This window comes from Mytilus edulis, chromosome 9 (assembly GCF_963676685.1).
Source record: "Mytilus edulis chromosome 9, xbMytEdul2.2, whole genome shotgun sequence".
NCBI classification, from domain to species: Eukaryota; Metazoa; Mollusca; class Bivalvia; order Mytilida; family Mytilidae; genus Mytilus; species Mytilus edulis.
This window is the reverse complement of record NC_092352.1, coordinates 23,014,461-23,033,047: the sequence shown is the minus strand read 5'-3', so window position 1 is coordinate 23,033,047 and position 18,587 is coordinate 23,014,461. Positions and strand designations below refer to the sequence as shown.

General features: G+C 33.3%; 1 protein-coding gene across 2 annotated transcripts in view; it reads left to right on the top strand.

Annotated features, from left to right (window-relative positions):
* Positions 1 to 3,635: 3,635 nt before the first annotated feature.
* Positions 3,636 to 18,587, top strand: part of LOC139487848 (wings apart-like protein homolog) — a 38,475-nt gene continuing 23,523 nt past the window's right edge. The window contains exons 1-4 of one of the 2 annotated variants that reach the window (XM_071273012.1): positions 3,636 to 3,775; positions 6,190 to 7,837; positions 8,317 to 8,382; positions 13,758 to 13,946. In XM_071273012.1, coding sequence (XP_071129113.1) covers positions 6,197 to 7,837; positions 8,317 to 8,382; positions 13,758 to 13,946 — 1,896 coding nt within the window. In that variant the 5' untranslated portion in view covers positions 3,636 to 3,775; positions 6,190 to 6,196. Of the gene's footprint in view, positions 3,776 to 6,189; positions 7,838 to 8,316; positions 8,401 to 13,757; positions 13,947 to 18,587 lie in introns of both variants that reach the window. The other variant, XM_071273010.1, reaches the window with a different exon arrangement.

Genomic DNA, 18,587 nt, shown 5'->3' with positions numbered 1-18,587 from the left:
ACATGAGCAGCTAGTTTGCAATTGTACATGTAGCAGTTCAGGTTTGAAACTTCAAGAAATCGTGTCACTCTCCCTACACAAGGCAGTGGAATTAAAGCCCAAAATTCCAATTGGAAATAGCTGCTTATTTATATATGCAGCGCATCTAAACGGACGTACCCTGCTAAGCATTTGCAATTCCAGGGTAAACGTACTTCTATTCTTACTCCATTCAACTCTTGGTATCATTTTATGAAGGATATAAATTAACTATTAGATTTTAACTGCCTCATATACCGGAATATATTCAAAAACGTGCCGATGAGAAAAGGAGTTCGGTTTGTTCCCATATCAATACCGATTGTCTATTGAATTACACTTTCATCATAAAAACACATATGGGGTCAATAAAACAAATCAAGCTAGCCTCATTTCAGCTCAGTTCTAATCTTTCGTTTAATTCGAAGTAAAGTTTAACCGTTCCTACAATTAGTCAAGCTATGAGCAATTTAATTCAAAAGATCTAATTAAATTGAATTGCAACTGGATGGTAAGCTAGCAACACTCATTACAACAAATACAATAAATTGAATCGCCTTGGTATTCTCATGACTGTGTGCTCATCTAGAGTTCCGCCGGAGGTCATGATTTCAATTCAGGGACGGGTAAAACATAGACTTGAACATTTGTATGTGTTGATTCTCAGTTAGGCATGTGGCATTTACGGCTAAGAGTTAGGCATGTGACATTTATGAGTAAGAGCAACGATTTGTAGGCTTGGATGCAGAATAATGTGTCTGGGTAGCATGTTTTCCTTAAGATTGTTACCTTGTCCGTCTAGTACAGAGAATGGTTAAAAATAATATCACACTAACATGTTCTCGTCCTGTATATTCAATTAATATGACACTGGACATTTAACAGCATCGTCGTCTATAATTGATGAAAACATTTTTGTTTTGTATCGAGCACATATTCTAAAACTTAATAAGAGAACATGAAGGTTTTCCGCAATTTATTCTCTCTTTCCATAATGTATAAGCAGTTGCTTTCTGGTTGGAAATTGACATGCTGCTCAATGTAAGATATATGGATATATCAATAAATATATATGACCATATAATTATAATGAAAATACATGTATAAAATTTGCAGTGATGTGAGTTTTATTTGCTCCGTGTTGAGGGCCTCACTGTGACTTTGAGATGAAGAACGGCAATAAAAGCGCTGTTCCTTTGCTTTTTGTGTGTTTTGTTGTTGTTGTTGTTGTTGTTGTTGTGGTTGTGCATTAACTGATTTTGTGTTATGGATGGATACACAATATCCTTTGTTTTTCCATTATTTAGATCATTATAATACCTCTCTGTCGTGACTGGGCGTGAGGATGGCATATTAGTACGACAGGTACATATAAAATCAAAATGTAGAGATATGTTCTACGTTCAAACTTTGTACTTTGTACGTTTTTGTTTAAAATAGTGTATTATCAGTGATTTTGTGGTGCTTTTCATGGGCCCATTCAATAGAAAATAAACTTATCCAAGTTCTACCTCGCCATCGTGATACAATGAATAGTTAGGGTTTTCTATATATATGATATACCCGGTATGTATGAAATATACAACAGCTGAATGATTAGCTTGAAGTCGTCTATAGCTCTCACGGATGCGGCCAACCTATTTAGTCCTGCTGAGATCCATATTGTGTGGATAGTTTCAAGAGTCCTCTGTCTTTAGCGCAAAAATCTGTTGAGGTCCATAATGTGGGGAGCATTTCACGAGTTCTCGGTCGTTAGAGCAAACATCTACTGAGGTCCATAATGTGGGGAGCATTTCACGAGTCCTCGGTCGTTAGAGGAAACATCTACTGAGGTCAATGTGGGGAGCATTTCACGAGTCCTCGGTCGTTAGAGCAAACATCTACTGAGGTCAATGTGGGGAGCATTTCACGAGTCCTCGGTCGTTAGAGCAAACATCTACTGAGGTCAATGTGGGGAGCATTTCACGAGTCCTCGGTCGTTAGAGCAAACATCTACCGAGGTCAATGTGGGGAGCATTTCACGAGTCCTCGGTCGTTAGAGCAAACATCTACTGAGATCCTTAATGTGGGGAGCATTTCACTCGTTAGGGCAAACATCTACTGAGGTCCATAATGTGGGGAGCATTTCACGAGTCCTCGGTCGTTAGAGCAAACTTCTACTGAGGTCAATGTGGGGAGCATTTCACGAGTCCTCGGTCGTTAGAGCAAACATCTAACGAGGTCAATGTGGGGAGCATTTCACGAGTCCTCGGTCGTTAGACAAAACATCTACTGAGGTCAATAATGTGGGGAGCATTTCACTCGTTAGAGCAAACATCTACTGAGGTCCATAATATGGGGAGCATTTCACTCGTTAGAGCAAACATCTACTGAGGTCCATAATATGGGGAGCATTTCACGAGTCCTCGGTCGTTAGAGCAAACATCTACTGAGGTCAATGTGGGGAGCATTTCACGAGTCCTCGGTCGTTAGAGCAAACATCTACCGAGGTCAATGTGGGGAGCATTTCACGAGTCCTCGGTCGTTAGAGCAAACATCTACTGAGATCCTTAATGTGGGGAGCATTTCACTCGTTAGGGCAAACATCTACTGAGGTCCATAATGTGGGGAGCATTTCACGAGTCCTCGGTCGTTAGAGCATACATCTACTGAGGTCAATGTGGGGAGCATTTCACGAGTCCTCGGTCGTTAGAGCAAACATCTACCGAGGTCAATGTGGGGAGCATTTCACGAGTCCTCGGTCGTTAGACAAAACATCTACTGAGATCCTTAATGTGGGGAGCATTTCACTCGTTAGGGCAAACATCTACTGAGGTCCATAATGTGGGGAGCATTTCACGAGTCCTCGGTCGTTAGAGCAAACATCTACTGAGGTCAATGTGGGGAGCATTTCACGAGTCCTCGGTCGTTAGAGCAAACATCTACTGAGGTCAATGTGGGGAGCATTTCACGAGTCCTCGGTCGTTAGAGCAAACATCTACTGAGGTCCATAATGTGGGGAGCATTTCACGAGTCCTCGGTCGTTAGAGCAAACATCTACTGAGGTCCATAATGTGGGGATCATTTCACGAGTCATCCATGACTTTTATTTTGTCTTATAAAACACATTTCGATCTTCTCTTGTGCCCGCCTGAGGTGTTGCTTATTGGCCATGATTGACATTTAAAAGTAATTTATACATGTAGATAAAATAATTAGCCGCACTTGCCGTAACTTGGTAGATCTTAAAACTAAGTTACACTAAAAGGATAGCAGGAATTATCAAAAATTTAAGCCGAAACAATAGACCAAGCTGTATGTGTTATTACATCATAATGCCAACAAAAACATTTTATGTCAACGAATATTTACAGATAACATATTTTACATGTGACTCTTTCTTTTAAAGGACAAATATCTATAAAAAAAATATTTCCATTCCATGGATAAAATTTAATATATAACCAATTCATGAGTATGTTGTTCTAAATGTTGCTTTAATTATTTACAGTAGTGCTTTTAATCATTATTTAATAATGTGCAGGTGATTGGGGAAAAAATGGGTCAAAGGGAAATAACACTTACTGATTAGTTGAACTATTTTTAAAGTTATTTCCCCTTTGATTTACGAAACAATGCCTGTAAAATCTGTCCTGAAAGACAAGTGCGATGAGAGTGCGCCTGCGTACAACTGTTATTGTTAGAATTTTCAAAATGGCGCTGTACAGGCGATAGCTGCCGATTGTGTTTGTATATCATGCAGATTTGTTTTTAACAGGTGAATTGAAAATGGGAGTTTTTCATTACAATATTATGCATTTACGCAACATTTTACTCAAAGAATTTGGCGCGACACGTTCTCAGATGGACGAATGAACGCAATCTTTCTCTTGTACGAGTTATCTTACCTCCTCAAAATGATCAATCTTTTTTCGCCTTTTCTGATAGATATGCACATTGATTTACGTCTAGCTTAGAGTTATTTTTTTGAGATATTAAACTACTTTCTGTGAAAAACAAATAATTGACGATTATATTGTTCCTCGTAGCTACATCAGGATCAACTAAGATCTTGTTGTATTGCGTATAAATTATAATTTATACTTTTCAAATCGAGATCATGGCAGATGACTTGGCATGTTGTTTGTGCATACTTCATACTTTAAAAAAATCTTTGCTTTTACCTTTACTACAACAACTATTTAGGTATTTTGTCAAGATGAATGTTAGCCTGGCATCCGGCCCAATCTAGCTGCGCCTCGTATACTGACAAGATTAGCCAGGACCCCAGGCTAGATGAATGTGGACTAGTCTACAGCTGTTCATATTCAAGTTTGGATATTATCACCACTTAGCTTTAAACATATTTATTTATAGTGGATTGGGAAACAAATTATATACTGCAAATACCTATTTGTTCGCTATTACTGTACATCTCAAAGGTTCCATTAAAATTTTGATGTAATAAATACAAATTATCTGACGCCCACAATGGAAAAGTGATTGTGGTAGGATGTCAATAGTTTAGAAGGGTCCGATTATCTGGTCAAGCAGGACAGATTTCTAAATAGCAATAAGGTGTATTGGTATTATACCCCTAAAAGAATCTGAGTCTGTTCGCGCCCATTCACGTTCGCACCCTATCACGTCCGCTCCCTTTCACTTTCACACCCTACACGTTCGCGCCAGATTTTTATTGGTTTTGTGTTTAATAACTTTATAATTAAGTTTTGGCAAGTCAGTGTATTCCTATAAGTATATTTGTTGTCATTGTCCTAAATTAAATTAAGACGTGTTTGTTGTGTTGAATAAATCGTAATCTTTTTTTGGTTAAGTGTATTGCTAACTTTTATTTCATTGTTTCAAAATAAATTGAGACTATAACAAGGTATTTGTGTTGAATAAATTTTAAGCATGTTTTGGTTAGTGCATTGCTATGATTTTTTTGTTTCATTGTTTCAGATCAAAGGAGCCAAGCTGTTAAAATCTTTTAGTGTTTTTCATTTAAAATCTTCAATGTTTTTACTCATACCAAGCTAAATACATGCAGTATTTACATCATTAAATTCTATTTTCAATTGTTGGGTATAATTTTCAATAATGACCCATAGACAAGGTGAATATCTAAAACTGTTAACACAAGAAGTTTAAGTATAATAATTTTGAAGGGTTGACAATTTTGACATTCATCGCTTCTAAGGGGCCACAATTGTTTTATTATACCAAACTAACAGTGGAAGGGTATTTTGAATCACTAAGAGCACTTTACTTACTTTAGTCAGTAGACATACAAAGTTTATGTTCAAAAATACATTAGTGTCTTAGAATTCTTGTTTGTACAACCAATGATTTGTATAGTATAAACAAGCCAAAGGACCATTTATGAGAGATATCATCGGCACAAGATGATCTTCCAAATTCTTATTTCTTATTCTCTTGATCGATGGTCTTCCAGTAACGTGAACTTTGCACTTTTGTTTAATTACGTCTGTGACATCTCTTTCATGGGAGATAACTTATGTAATAATCAAGAAACCAAAAAGGTTACTTGCCAGTGATTAATAGGGTTATTCTCAGCTGTTATAAATTTTTAGGCATATTTGTCCTTCCTTGCAATTAAATGAAAATTAGCTGAATTATTCCATGTCACGTGATAACATGTTACCCACTAGAATTCTATGTATAAATTAAATATATGTAAAGTATAATAAATGAATACAATTTTTACCCCAAAATGGGGATAGTACCCATTTATGAGAATTTTCCCCAATCAGATAATTGTTTGTTTCCTGTGTTACTTTTTAATTATGCTAAATTCTTTTCAGTACATGTACGTTATTTTTCAACTTGATAATTTCAAAGAAATGTGTGGACATGAATGTGGCAGCAAATGCTCATGAAGTCTATCCTTATTCTTTGTGAAAAGTCGTATTTCCCATGTTTTGTGTGTGTTCTGTTGAAATGTTTGGTATTTTTATTAACTATATATATACTTGAACTTAGGGATTATAGTGGATAATGAAGAACTGAATCTGTTATGCAAAAAAGTAAACTTCTGTATGAATATTTTACTGAAAAACTAAAAAAAACAATAATTAGTTTCAATCTGAATTTGATTTTTAATGATTAATTTTTCAGACTTGAATGAACTTTGAAATTCAATATTCATGCTTTTATATACTTATATTTTAGATACAACATGGCTACCAAATCTGCTGTTAAAACCTATGGGAAGGCCAACAGAGAAGCTGCTCAGAGTAAAGCATTTGATGATGCTCTTAAACCAAATTCAGCAGCGAACAGGTCAACATCACAGACCAAGTGGGGCAAGACTTCATTCAGTCGTTTAAGAGAAGATGATCCATTTGAAGTCACATGTAAAAAAGTCAAAATAGAGACAGAATCTGCAGATCCTTTCTCTTTTGATTTTGAAGATGGTGAGACAGTGAAAAAAGAAGTTGTTCAGGCCCCTGTTTTACCACCCCCTCCAACTTCAAACTCAGGGAGTGGATTAGGACGTCCTGCTATCCCTAATCTAAAGGTATCACATAAAGGACAAGAGCAAATTGTAGATAATTCTGAGAATATAGAGGAAAGAACAGAAGAGGAGGAAGATGAAATTCCTTTGTCTAATTTTTCTAGACGACCTGTACGTACATATTCACGTAGGAAAAAAGGGGGCGATGATGACCAAGAATCAGGTGATCAGTCTGTGGCAGTTACCAAAGAAGAAAATAAGGTTCAAGGAAGGCCACAGAGAAGGGATGTGTTTTCCGATTCTCCTGAAAGAGAAATAGAGGACCCATTTGCAGACCAAAATAGTAAAAAGAAAACTACACGAACATACACAAGGCGTAAAGAAGGTAATGTTCCCAGAATGATCACTAGTAAAACTCATGTTTTACATTCAGAAGAAGACAGTGAAGAAGGGTTAACTGTTCTAAACTTTAGAAGTCATTACATGGATCCTGCTGTTTATAGTCAGTTCAAGTACACCCCAAATAATGATGACCCTGTAGGAAGACTCAATAACAGTAAAGTTCTACAAAAATCAGAGATCAAACATGGCAAGGGTTCCACAGTCATTGTGGTTTGTTCCCCAAAGGTTCCTCCTGTTCCAGGACTGAAAAGTTATCTGAAAGAAAAGCCTAGAGGCCCAAAAGCCAGTCAGGAAGATCCTGTGTCCAGCTTCAATCAGGTATCAAACTTAGCTGAGGCAGCAATTTTGGCAAAACAAGAGATACAGACCCTGAATAAAAATACTAACTCAGCGTTTGACTTGACAGAAGAAAATTCTGATAACTTTACTTCAGCCGACCCTGTTCCTCCTAGGTCCTTCAGCAGGAAGACAAAATCATCTTCAGGTTCAGGGGGTTCAGCTGTTAGAGTCAATAGAATATTTAAAAGTAAAAATAGAAACCTTCCTGAAGAAGAAATCAAGTGCGAAGATTCACCAGTTAAAGAAGAGACACCACCTCCACCGTTACAGAACGAAGTTATAGCAGAAATTGAAAACATACAGCAAAATCCTGCTGAGAATTCATTTGGTTTTGATGATGGTGAAGAGTCTGAAATGCCTGATATTGTAGGACAACAAGCTGAAAGTATGGAAATCTCACAGGAACCTACCCCAATACAGAGTTCTCAGGAGTCCCAAGAAACTTGTGACAGTCCAATGGAAGACCTGAGTAGTTCACAAGATATCATGTCCAGTAGTCAGGGATCTTTAGATAGTTCACAAGACTCAGCTAAATCCAAGGAACCAGTCAAGGTGAAGAAAATATTCCGATCCAAGAATGCAAGAGTGGCAGAACTTCAGAAAAAGCCAACACTTCAGAAGGTAATACTGACAACATTTTAATCACTGTAAATGTATAAATAAGTATGTATATTATAAAAATTGGTCTCTTAAGCAAGGTATATGTATAGGGAAAGGGAAATTTAAAACCAATTTTGTTAGATGACAAAATATTATATTTATAAATATATTACAATATTTGGTTGCATCAGGCTTTGGTGATCTTTTATATTACTGTTCATATTTCTATCTAAAAGTTACAATAAGATGGCATGTTGAAATATTCTAGTGTTGAGACATAAAATGAAATACATACATGAAATTTTACTCTTTGTTTCAGTCCATGTTGAATTCTGTCTATAACATGAGATCTTACTCTACATTTTAGTGCTGTCAGAGGCTGTGTACAACATGAGACTTTACTGTATATTTCAGTTTGTTGAAGACTGTCTATAACATTCGATTTTACTCTATACATGTATTTCAGTCTTATAGAACTGATATTCTACTGTATATTTCAGTCCCCGTCGAAGGCGGTGTATAATGTGAGGTCCACATGGCAGGCAGATATAGATGAAGAGGAGCGGGTAACAACACAAAAAAATGTGCATACTGCTTTGCTTGGCTTTTTAGTGTTATCAGTGGTGTCCAGAATAGAAAAATAAAATATTATGGAAATTAGACCAGGGGAGGGGGATAAATGTAAAGCTGTATTCTATATTTTGTTTTTTATCATGTTTATTACTTAAACAAATGGTTATCCTCTGGCACAGCCACATCTTGTTCAGTGCATGAAATTACATGTACATAAGTTAAATGGATTTCATCTTTCTGAAAAGGTTATTCTGGACACTATTGTATAATTGTTTTAATATGAAGATATAATGAAAAGTAGTTTTATTATAGAAATAACTCAGGAATTATGTTAAAAGTGATCAATATAAGGGATCTAATGTTTTTTGCAATACATGTTTTTTTTAAAGCAAGGACTTCTCTTACCATTTGATACTTGCCCATTTTCCATCAAGATTTACTTGATTTTCTTCCCTTCAGCTCAATATTTTAGTTAAAATGAAGTATCTTAAAACCAAATTACATGAATATGTATGTAGTTTTAGACCATAGTTTGAACTTGATTGCTTCTAGATTAACTTTTTATGAGCCTAAAAATAAGAGTTTTTTGTAAAGTTGCATGATGATTTTAAATGTTTATATCATGCATGGATATAATATATAACAATTATTTTCTTTTACCTGTTTATGTATTTCCAATTACATTGATTTAGAAAAAGCATTTAGAAAATTTAATGTTGTGGTTTATTTCTCTGCTAACACAAGAACATTAATTTTTTGGAAAATGACGCAGTCATTGTTCCATAACTGCCGACCTGATTTCTCTGCCTACCGCGCTTGGTTTCGTATTTACTAATTTCAATACAAACTGGAATGTGCTTGTGTTCCTTATCATTATGCATGAGCATTGTGTAGTAATCAGCCAGGAACCAGTTTACAAACTAACTGGTTTCTGTTTGTATTCCACTACAGTCGAACAAAGTGTTGTAGTTTGACAGGAACCAGTCCAGAATTTTGTAAACTACAAAACGTAATCGGTTATTATCATTCCGTTTTGGTGTTTCATACCGACTTATATGGTTTGAATAAGCTTAAGACCCTTCAAACATTAATGTGATAGGTATATTAAAGACTGTTTTACAAAAGGATGAAACTGTTTTGCTTTAAAAGTCGTACTATAGTGATATATGTTATGTACGGATTTCCACTCTCACCGGTTAATTTCTTCTTTTACACGTGCTTTTGAAACTTCCTGTTTAAACAGAATACAGAATTAAACATCGCAAGTTTTAAAATTGTTTTTTGAGTGAATTAAACGTATTTTAACAATCACGAAGCGTTCGGGAATCATTTCAAGCAGTTTCTTCTTCTCTTTGATGATGGAAAATAGGTTTTCTCAAGAAAATACCGCAAACGATCGCAGAGGAATTGAAACGTACAAGTCAAGTCGGCACCTGGTTAAATTGGCTTCAAGTCAAATCGGCACCTATTTGACGTCAATTCGGCTTCCAATAATATTTATTATAATATTTTCTATTCAATTAATTAATAACTGTTACCAAGTACATAGTGAATATTAGGTAAACAACGAAACCAAAGTGAATATGTTGTGTATAAAAGTAAACAACGAAGCCATTGTTTTAACCATTAGACAATTATTAAAATTAAATGGAAAACTATGAGTCCCTTTCAATAAATCAAACTTTCATGCCAAATAATTAGCAAATTTAAGGTGTTTTTTTTTCAGTAATGTTTAAACAGCATTAAACAAACAATCCTGTAAAAGACTCAACTGGTTAAATAATGCATAAAAATATCCAATATCTCATGTTTTAGTCCAAATAATAATGACGTCTGACAAGGCTATTTTATTTTTTTCTGGGATGCCTTCCTAAGACGTTCGTAGGAAGGCTTCCTAAGAAGGCGTCCCAGAAAAAAATTAACATAGCCTTGTGGTCATAGGAAGGTGTCCCAGAATAAAATTTAAAAAGCCTTGCCAGACGTAATAATTATTTTGACTACTCATATATATCATTAAAAATACACCAAAAAATTCATGTAGTTGAGAAAAATAAATACATACAAAATGTACATGAACATCCAAAAAAGTGAAAGTTAGTATTAACTCTTTTTGCTTTAAAAATTTACAACTGCATTTAAGTATTGAATGCTTTTTTTTGTAAATTCATTGAGGTGTAAAAGCGTTGACCGAAGTACTTTTTGTATGAAGCGCGTAAGCGTAAGCGCTACATTCTAAAAATGTGCAAACGGTCAATGCTTTTGCAACCCTATGAGGTTACAAAAAGAAACATTCAATACTTATAATTACTTTTTTTAGCTAGGATCATGAAAACACGAATTTTATAACTTTTTTATTCAATTCATCTGTGCACTTTATTGTGGGACCACGTGTTATCATGAATGAAAAGTTTTATTGAGTGATGCAATTGCTTGAGGAATAACATGTGATGTGCAGTTAGTATTATAATGAAACATAATTATATCAAATGTAATTATAACAAAATACATTACGTTGTAAGAGTTATCTCCCCAAACACTGTTTTTCTTGTGGCCACCTCTCCTTCGTAACCGTAAAAGATTTTATTTTACCAAATTGCTCGTTACATATTAAGGATAAGAATATTCGTTTGAACCATAGCTCTATGGGGACTCCATATGAGAGTTATTCCCCCTTTTTCATTTGATTCAAGCGATATGCATTTCCAACTGGTAAACCATAACTGATAGAGACCTAGGGTCTTCATGAGGTCATTGGTACTTAAAATGAAAATGAGGTCAATGTCAAAGGTCAAGGTCATATTATAAATTTTGATTTTGGCTTATTTTCACTTCTTTTCAAATACCGTATGACATTTTGACAAATAATTTTACATGTCCTTACTTGTATATTTTGGTTGAAAGGCTGCGCATACAATAAAAGGGAGTTTTTGTCCATCTTACATTTAAAATTACGCGTCAAGTGGTAGTACTCATTAACCAAACATATTAAAGACCTAGGATATTTTGATTCAAGGTCCATGGTTTGTGACCTTGAAATTGAGGTCAAGGTCATAGGTTAATAGGACGTCATAAAGCCATAAGAAACTAACATTTTAAACTGATTTTTCATATTTCAATATAAAAATAGATCTTTTCTAGTGGAAAGACTTCAATTGTTCTCTGAACAATTTGTTTTTAATTTACTTCATATTTTGTGGGAGAAGGGGGTTCAGACTATGTGGTATCAGGTCTGTTTGCGCCCAATACACTTTCGCACCTCGCACGTTCACACCCAAGGTCCGTTCGCACTCTACTCATTCGCGCCCAATTTTAATTCAAATTCAAGTTGAATAATTGGAAAATCATGATTGTTGTTTTAAATTGCTTTGGTGTAAATACTGAATGTATTTATAGCTTGGTATGAGTAAAACATTGAAGATTTTAAAGGAAAACACAAAAGATAATTGTTTTTAAGCCCTTTGATCTGAAACAATAAAATATAGGAACCAAAATATACATGTAGCAATCCACTATTATAACCAAAACATGATAAAATTAAACACACAGAAAAAAAATTAGTCAGAATCTCACTTCATTATGAAAGAGGTCAATGAAACAAAGTATAGCAATACACTGACCAAAACATGATTAAGAGTTATTCAACGCTAAATAAAACGTTGACAAAATACCACTTTATTTAGAAAGGATTATTATTATCTTTAACAATACGCTATCCAAAACATGATTAAGATTTATTCAACACAAAAAAAAAATGCTGTCTCACTTTATTTTGAGACAATGACAACAATTATACTTATAAGAAAACACTTGCTTACAGAGTTATTAAACACAAAACCAATTAAGATTAGTTACGAACATGTACGGTGTGAAAGTGAAAGGGGGCGAACATGAGTTGGCGCAAACGTGAATGGGCGCGAACGGACCCGGATTCATCCTATGTACCAGTGAGAAATATAGAAGCCTTTCTACGGTATTTATTTGTACAATTCAGGTAGTCTTGACCTATTCATTTGTCTTAAAAAAAAACCCAGCCAGTTGGCACCTTCACTTCACACACACACATATACGAATATCAATTATATGCTTACGAGACATGTTGCATTGTTAAACTAATTACGGTATGTGAAAATCAAGACTTGCATAAAAACTATCCCAATATTAGAGACAGTGGCGTCATTTTTCTTCAGAGCTTTCAGCTCTTTGATTCATATTAAGCTTTTATTCTTTATTTCTTGAAATTAGTAGACGTTTATGATTGCCTTGCTCTCTGAGATTAGTATTAAGCTGCATTGTTTGAACTTTTTTCTGTCCATTTTAGACTTACACATTTTTACAAGTTATATTATATATGTACTATTTATTTAAAACTACACATGTACAGCATTTTACTAATGACTATAAAGTATTCCTAATGATTGCTTATATGTATGCATTTCTGTCATGTTTTATATGCTGTTCCATGTTTTTTAAATTTGTTTAATGACATTTTCTTCTGCATTTAAGTGATAAAAAAAATCTATCAGAAAAAATAACTCCAATAAAAAAAATCATGTGGATTACATTAGCATTTTGAACATAACAACATAACTATATATATATTAAACTTTATTTATCAATCTTGAGAAAATATTGCAAGATCCTATAAACAGATCAGATTAAACATAGTGATCAATAGAAAATTAAAATCAGTAAATTTTCTAAAAGGTATATCTCTTCAAAATCATAAGTCTGAATTCAAGTAATAGTCAGTTTTATTTACAGGTTGTTACCATGAAGTTAAATTTTGAAGGATAAAATGAGTACACAAAAACTGACAAAGGTTTATCCAAAATAAAAACATCTATGTAGTTAATTTTCATTTTTTAGAAAATTTAAAGTAATTTGATGAATACTAAAAATGTTCACATTTTTATTTTACTGATTGTGAGATGTATAGAAAAAGATATTATCTTAAACTTATACGCATTATAAGTCATTGTAAGAAGTAAAAATTAATAAATGGATTTATATATTAAAAATATGCAACTCATGGCTTAATAAAACTGAAAATTCATTTGTGTGCTATGTGTTTGGACACTTGTTGAATATATTTTAACATTCTTATTCTTGATTTAAATATTCTATGAAATTTTCACTTTTTCATGTATTTATGCTTTCAAAGACTGATCAGTTACTTCTCTGGAATTGTGATATTTTCTTTTTATCAATATAAACATATACAATATATCATACTCAGCCTCCTTCATATACTATCTCAACTGTGTATCGCTTACCTGAATCTTTATATGTTTATTTATATTGAAAGTCATGCATCATTGTACCTGAAATACTGAAACCAAATTTTATAACAGTATTTTTGTATTTGCAGAAAAAACGTGAGGCTGACGGACCACCAAAGCTGACACCAGCACCCCCGAGTAAAACAGCTAAGAAGCCAACATCATCAAGAGAGGGTTCCCCTGCAGAGATGCCACACCTAGTCAGAGCTGTACACTGGGGCAACAGAGATGGTGATGATGCTTACACCTCTGTTCATGTACATAAAGAACACAAAGAGGTACACTTATAATTATTTCTCTGTTTATGAACCTAAAGAACACAAAGAGGTACACTTATAATCATTTCTCTGTTAGTGTACATAAAGAACACAAAGCGGTACACTTATAATTATTTCTCTGTTCATGTACATAAAGAACACAGAGGTACACTTATAATTATTTCTCTGTTCATGTACATAAAGAACACAGAGGTACACTTATAATTATTTCTCTGTTCATGTACATAAAGAACACAAAGCGGTACACTTATAATTATTTCTCTGTTCATGTACATAAAGAACACAAAGAGGTACACTTATAATTATTTCTCTGTTCATGTACATAAAGAACACAGAGGTACACTTATAATTATTTCTCTGTTCATGTACATAAAGAACACAAAGCGGTACACTTATAATTATTTCTCTGTTCATGTACATAAAGAACACAGAGGTACACTTATAATTATTTCTCTGTTCATGTACATAAAGAACACAAAGCGGTACACTTATAATTATTTCTCTGTTCATGTACATAAAGAACACAAAGAGGTACACTTATAATTATTTCTCTGTTCATGTACATAAAGAACACAGAGGTACACTTATAATTATTTCTCTGTTCATGTACATAAAGAACACAAAGCGGTACACTTATAATTATTTCTCTGTTCATGTACATAAAGAACACAGAGGTACACTTATAATTATTTCTCTGTTCATGTACATAAAGAACACAAAGCGGTACACTTATAATTATTTCTCTGTTCATGTACATAAAGAACACAGAGGTACACTTATAATTATTTCTCTGTTTGTGTACATAAAGAACACAGAGGTACACTTATAATTATTTCACTGTTCATGTACATAAAGAACACAGAGGTACACTTATAATCATTTCTCTGTTCATGTACATAAAGAACACAAAGAGGTACACTTATAATTATTTCTCTGTTAGTGTACATAAAGAACACAGAGGTACACTTATAATTATTTCTCTGTTCATGTACATAAAGAACACAAAGCGGTACACTTATAATTATTTCTCTGTTCATGTACATAAAGAACACAGAGGTACACTTATAATTATTTCTCTGTTTGTGTACATAAAGAACACAGAGGTACACTTATAATTATTTCTCTGTTTGTGTACATAAAGAACACAGAGGTACACTTATAATTATTTCACTGTTCATGTACATAAAGAACACAGAGGTGCACTTATAATCATTTCTCTGTTCATGTACATAAAGAACACAGAGGTACACTTATAATTATTTCTCTGTTAGTGTACATAAAGAACACAGAGGTACACTTATAATTATTTCTCTGTTCATGTACATAAAGAACACAAAGCGGTACACTTATAATTATTTCTCTGTTCATGTACATAAAGAACACAGAGGTACACTTATAATTATTTCTCTGTTTGTGTACATAAAGAACACAGAGGTACACTTATAATTATTTCTCTGTTTGTGTACATAAAGAACACAGAGGTACACTTATAATTATTTCACTGTTCATGTACATAAAGAACACAGAGGTGCACTTATAATCATTTCTCTGTTCATGTACATAAAGAACACAGAGGTACACTTATAATAATTTTTCTGTTCATGTACATAAAGAACACAAAGCGGTACACTTATAATTATTTCTCTGTTCATGTACATAAAGAAAACAAAGAAGTACACTTATAATTATTTCTCTGTTAGTGTACATAAAGAACACAGAGGTACACTTATAATTATTTCTCTGTTCATGTACATAAAGAACACAGAGGTACACTTAGAATTATTTCTCTGTTCATGTACATAAAGAACACAGAGGTACACTTATAATTATTTCTCTGTTTGTGTACATTAAGAACACAGAGGTACACTTATAATTATTTCTCTGTTTGTGTACATAAAGAACACAGAGGTACACTTATAATTATTTCACTGTTCATGTACATAAAGAACACAGAGGTGCACTTATAATCATTTCTCTGTTCATGTACATAAAGAACACAGAGGTACACTTATAATTATTTCACTGTTCATGTACATGTTCCAGACCATATGAGTATTTGGACCGTACGCGTACGGTCTGGATTGATGGGTACTTTTTCAAAATACTCATACGTTTTGACCGTACGCGTAAGGTCTGACTGATATTAGGAAGTTGGTCAAGTTCATTAGATACAAATGCATATAGCAGATCAACATAACTTAACGCTCAAATTAATATTAAAAAGTTCAATGGTAATTGAAACAAAAACTTTATATTTTAACTATTTAAAAAATTCACGCTAATTAAATCTGTTAATCTCTTGTATTTAGCATGTCGATCAGTAATACATTAATTGAATTCTGATCACTGAAATCGAAGATATCGTAAGTAAACATAATGTGGAAGGACAATTGTTTTAGAATATTTAGCAACTTTACAAATAAATGCAAATGCAAAGGAACATGCATGAACTGCAAACATGTAAACAAAAACAATATTACGTTCCTTGTGGTAGCAAGTGCCACCTTGGGCGAGAGTACCAAAACAGGATTAAGATATACAATTAAACAAATATTTAATTTCAATTGTTCGTTTGTTCATTTTATCCATCTACTAGTAATTGTAATTATAGCAATTTGTAAAACTAAAAATAAAGATTGTGATAAATGTTTGTTTAAATTTAAACCATATGATCCAATAACATGTATGGTCAGCTCGTAATGGACCATACGTGTATACTCATACGGTCCGACCGTACGCGTATGGTCGGACCGTACGAGTATATGTATACGGTCCAAATACTCATATGGTCTTGAACATACATAAAGAACTCAAAGAGGTACACTTATAATTATTTCTCTGTTCATGTACATAAAGAACACAAAGAGGTACACTTATGATCTTATCTCTATTCATATACAAAAAGAACACAAAGGTACACTTCAAATTATTTCTCTGTTCATGTACATAAACAACACAAAGAGGTACACTTATAATTATTTCTCTGTTCATGTACATAAAGAACACAAAGAGGTACACTTATAATTATTTCTCTGTTAGTGTACATAAAGAACACAAAGAGGTACACTTATAATTATTTCTCTGTTCATGTACATAAAGAACACAAAGAGGTACACTTATAATTATTTCTCTGTTCATGTACAAAAAGAACACAAAGGTACACTTCAAATTATTTCTCTGTTCATGTACATAAACAACACAAAGAGGTACACTTATAATTATTTCTCTGTTCATGTACATAAACAACACAAAGAGGTACACTTGAATTTATTTCTCTGATCATGTACATAAAGAACACAGAGGTTCACTTATAACTATTTCTCTATTCATGTACATAAAGAACACAAAGCGGTACACTTATAATTATTTCTCTGTTCATGTACATAAAGAACACAGAGGTACACTTATAATTATTTCTCTGTTCATGTACATAAAGAACACAGAGGAACACTTAGAATTATTTCTCTGTTCATGTACATAAAGAACACAGAGGTACACTTAGAATTATTTCTCTGTTAGTGTACATAAACAACACAAAGAGGTACACTTATAATTATTTCTCTGTTCATGTACATAAAGAACACAAAGAGGTACACTTATAATTATTTCTCTGTTCATGTACATAAAGAACACAAAGCGGTACACTTATAATTATTTCTCTGTTCATGTACATAAAGAACACAGAGGTACACTTATAATTATTTCTCTGTTCATGTACATAAAGAACACAGAGGTACACTTAGAATTATTTCTCTGTTCATGTACATAAAGAACACAGAGGTACACTTAGAATTATTTCTCTGTTAGTGTACATAAAGAATACAGAGGTACACTTATAATTATTTCTCTGTTCATGTACATAAAGAACACAGAGGTACACTTAGAATTATTTCTCTGTTCATGTACATAAAGAACACAGAGGTACACTTAGAATTATTTTTATGTTCATTTACAAAGAGCACATAGAGGTTGACTTATAATTATTTCTCTGTTTATGTACATAAAGAACTCAAAGAGATACACATATGGTTACAACTATTTTTGTGTTCAATTACATAACAAACACAAAGATTTACACAGACACATGTTTTAATTATTACAAAAGAAACACAAAAATAAACTATAAATTTGTATCATCATGTTATGTTAGTAGTTCAGTTAAAACAAAGATTTATTTTGTATTAAGAATGAAGAGCCACATGATAAAATTGTTATATAGTATGCTCTCTTTTTGTCTTTTATTGGACAATATTTCTAAAAAAAGACCAGAAAAAAAATTGGAGAAATATATAAAATTGAGATTGAAAATGGGGAATGTTTCTAAGAGATAACAACCTGACCAAATATAGAAAACAGCCAAAGGCCACCGATGGGTCTTCAACACAGTCAAAAAGAACTACACCCAGAGGTGTGCTTCACCTTAACAAAAATGTGTACTAGTTCAGTGATAATGTACGTCATAATTAAGTTATTTAACTCCAAAACATATAAATGAGCTAAAATTAAATATCATACAAGACTAACAAAGGCCAAAGGCTCCTGACTTGGGACAGGTGCAAAATTTCCCTCAAGCTTTATAAAACTTGCTTTATAAAAATGTTTGTTACAAAAAGATAAACAATAGTAGTGGGCCATAAATCC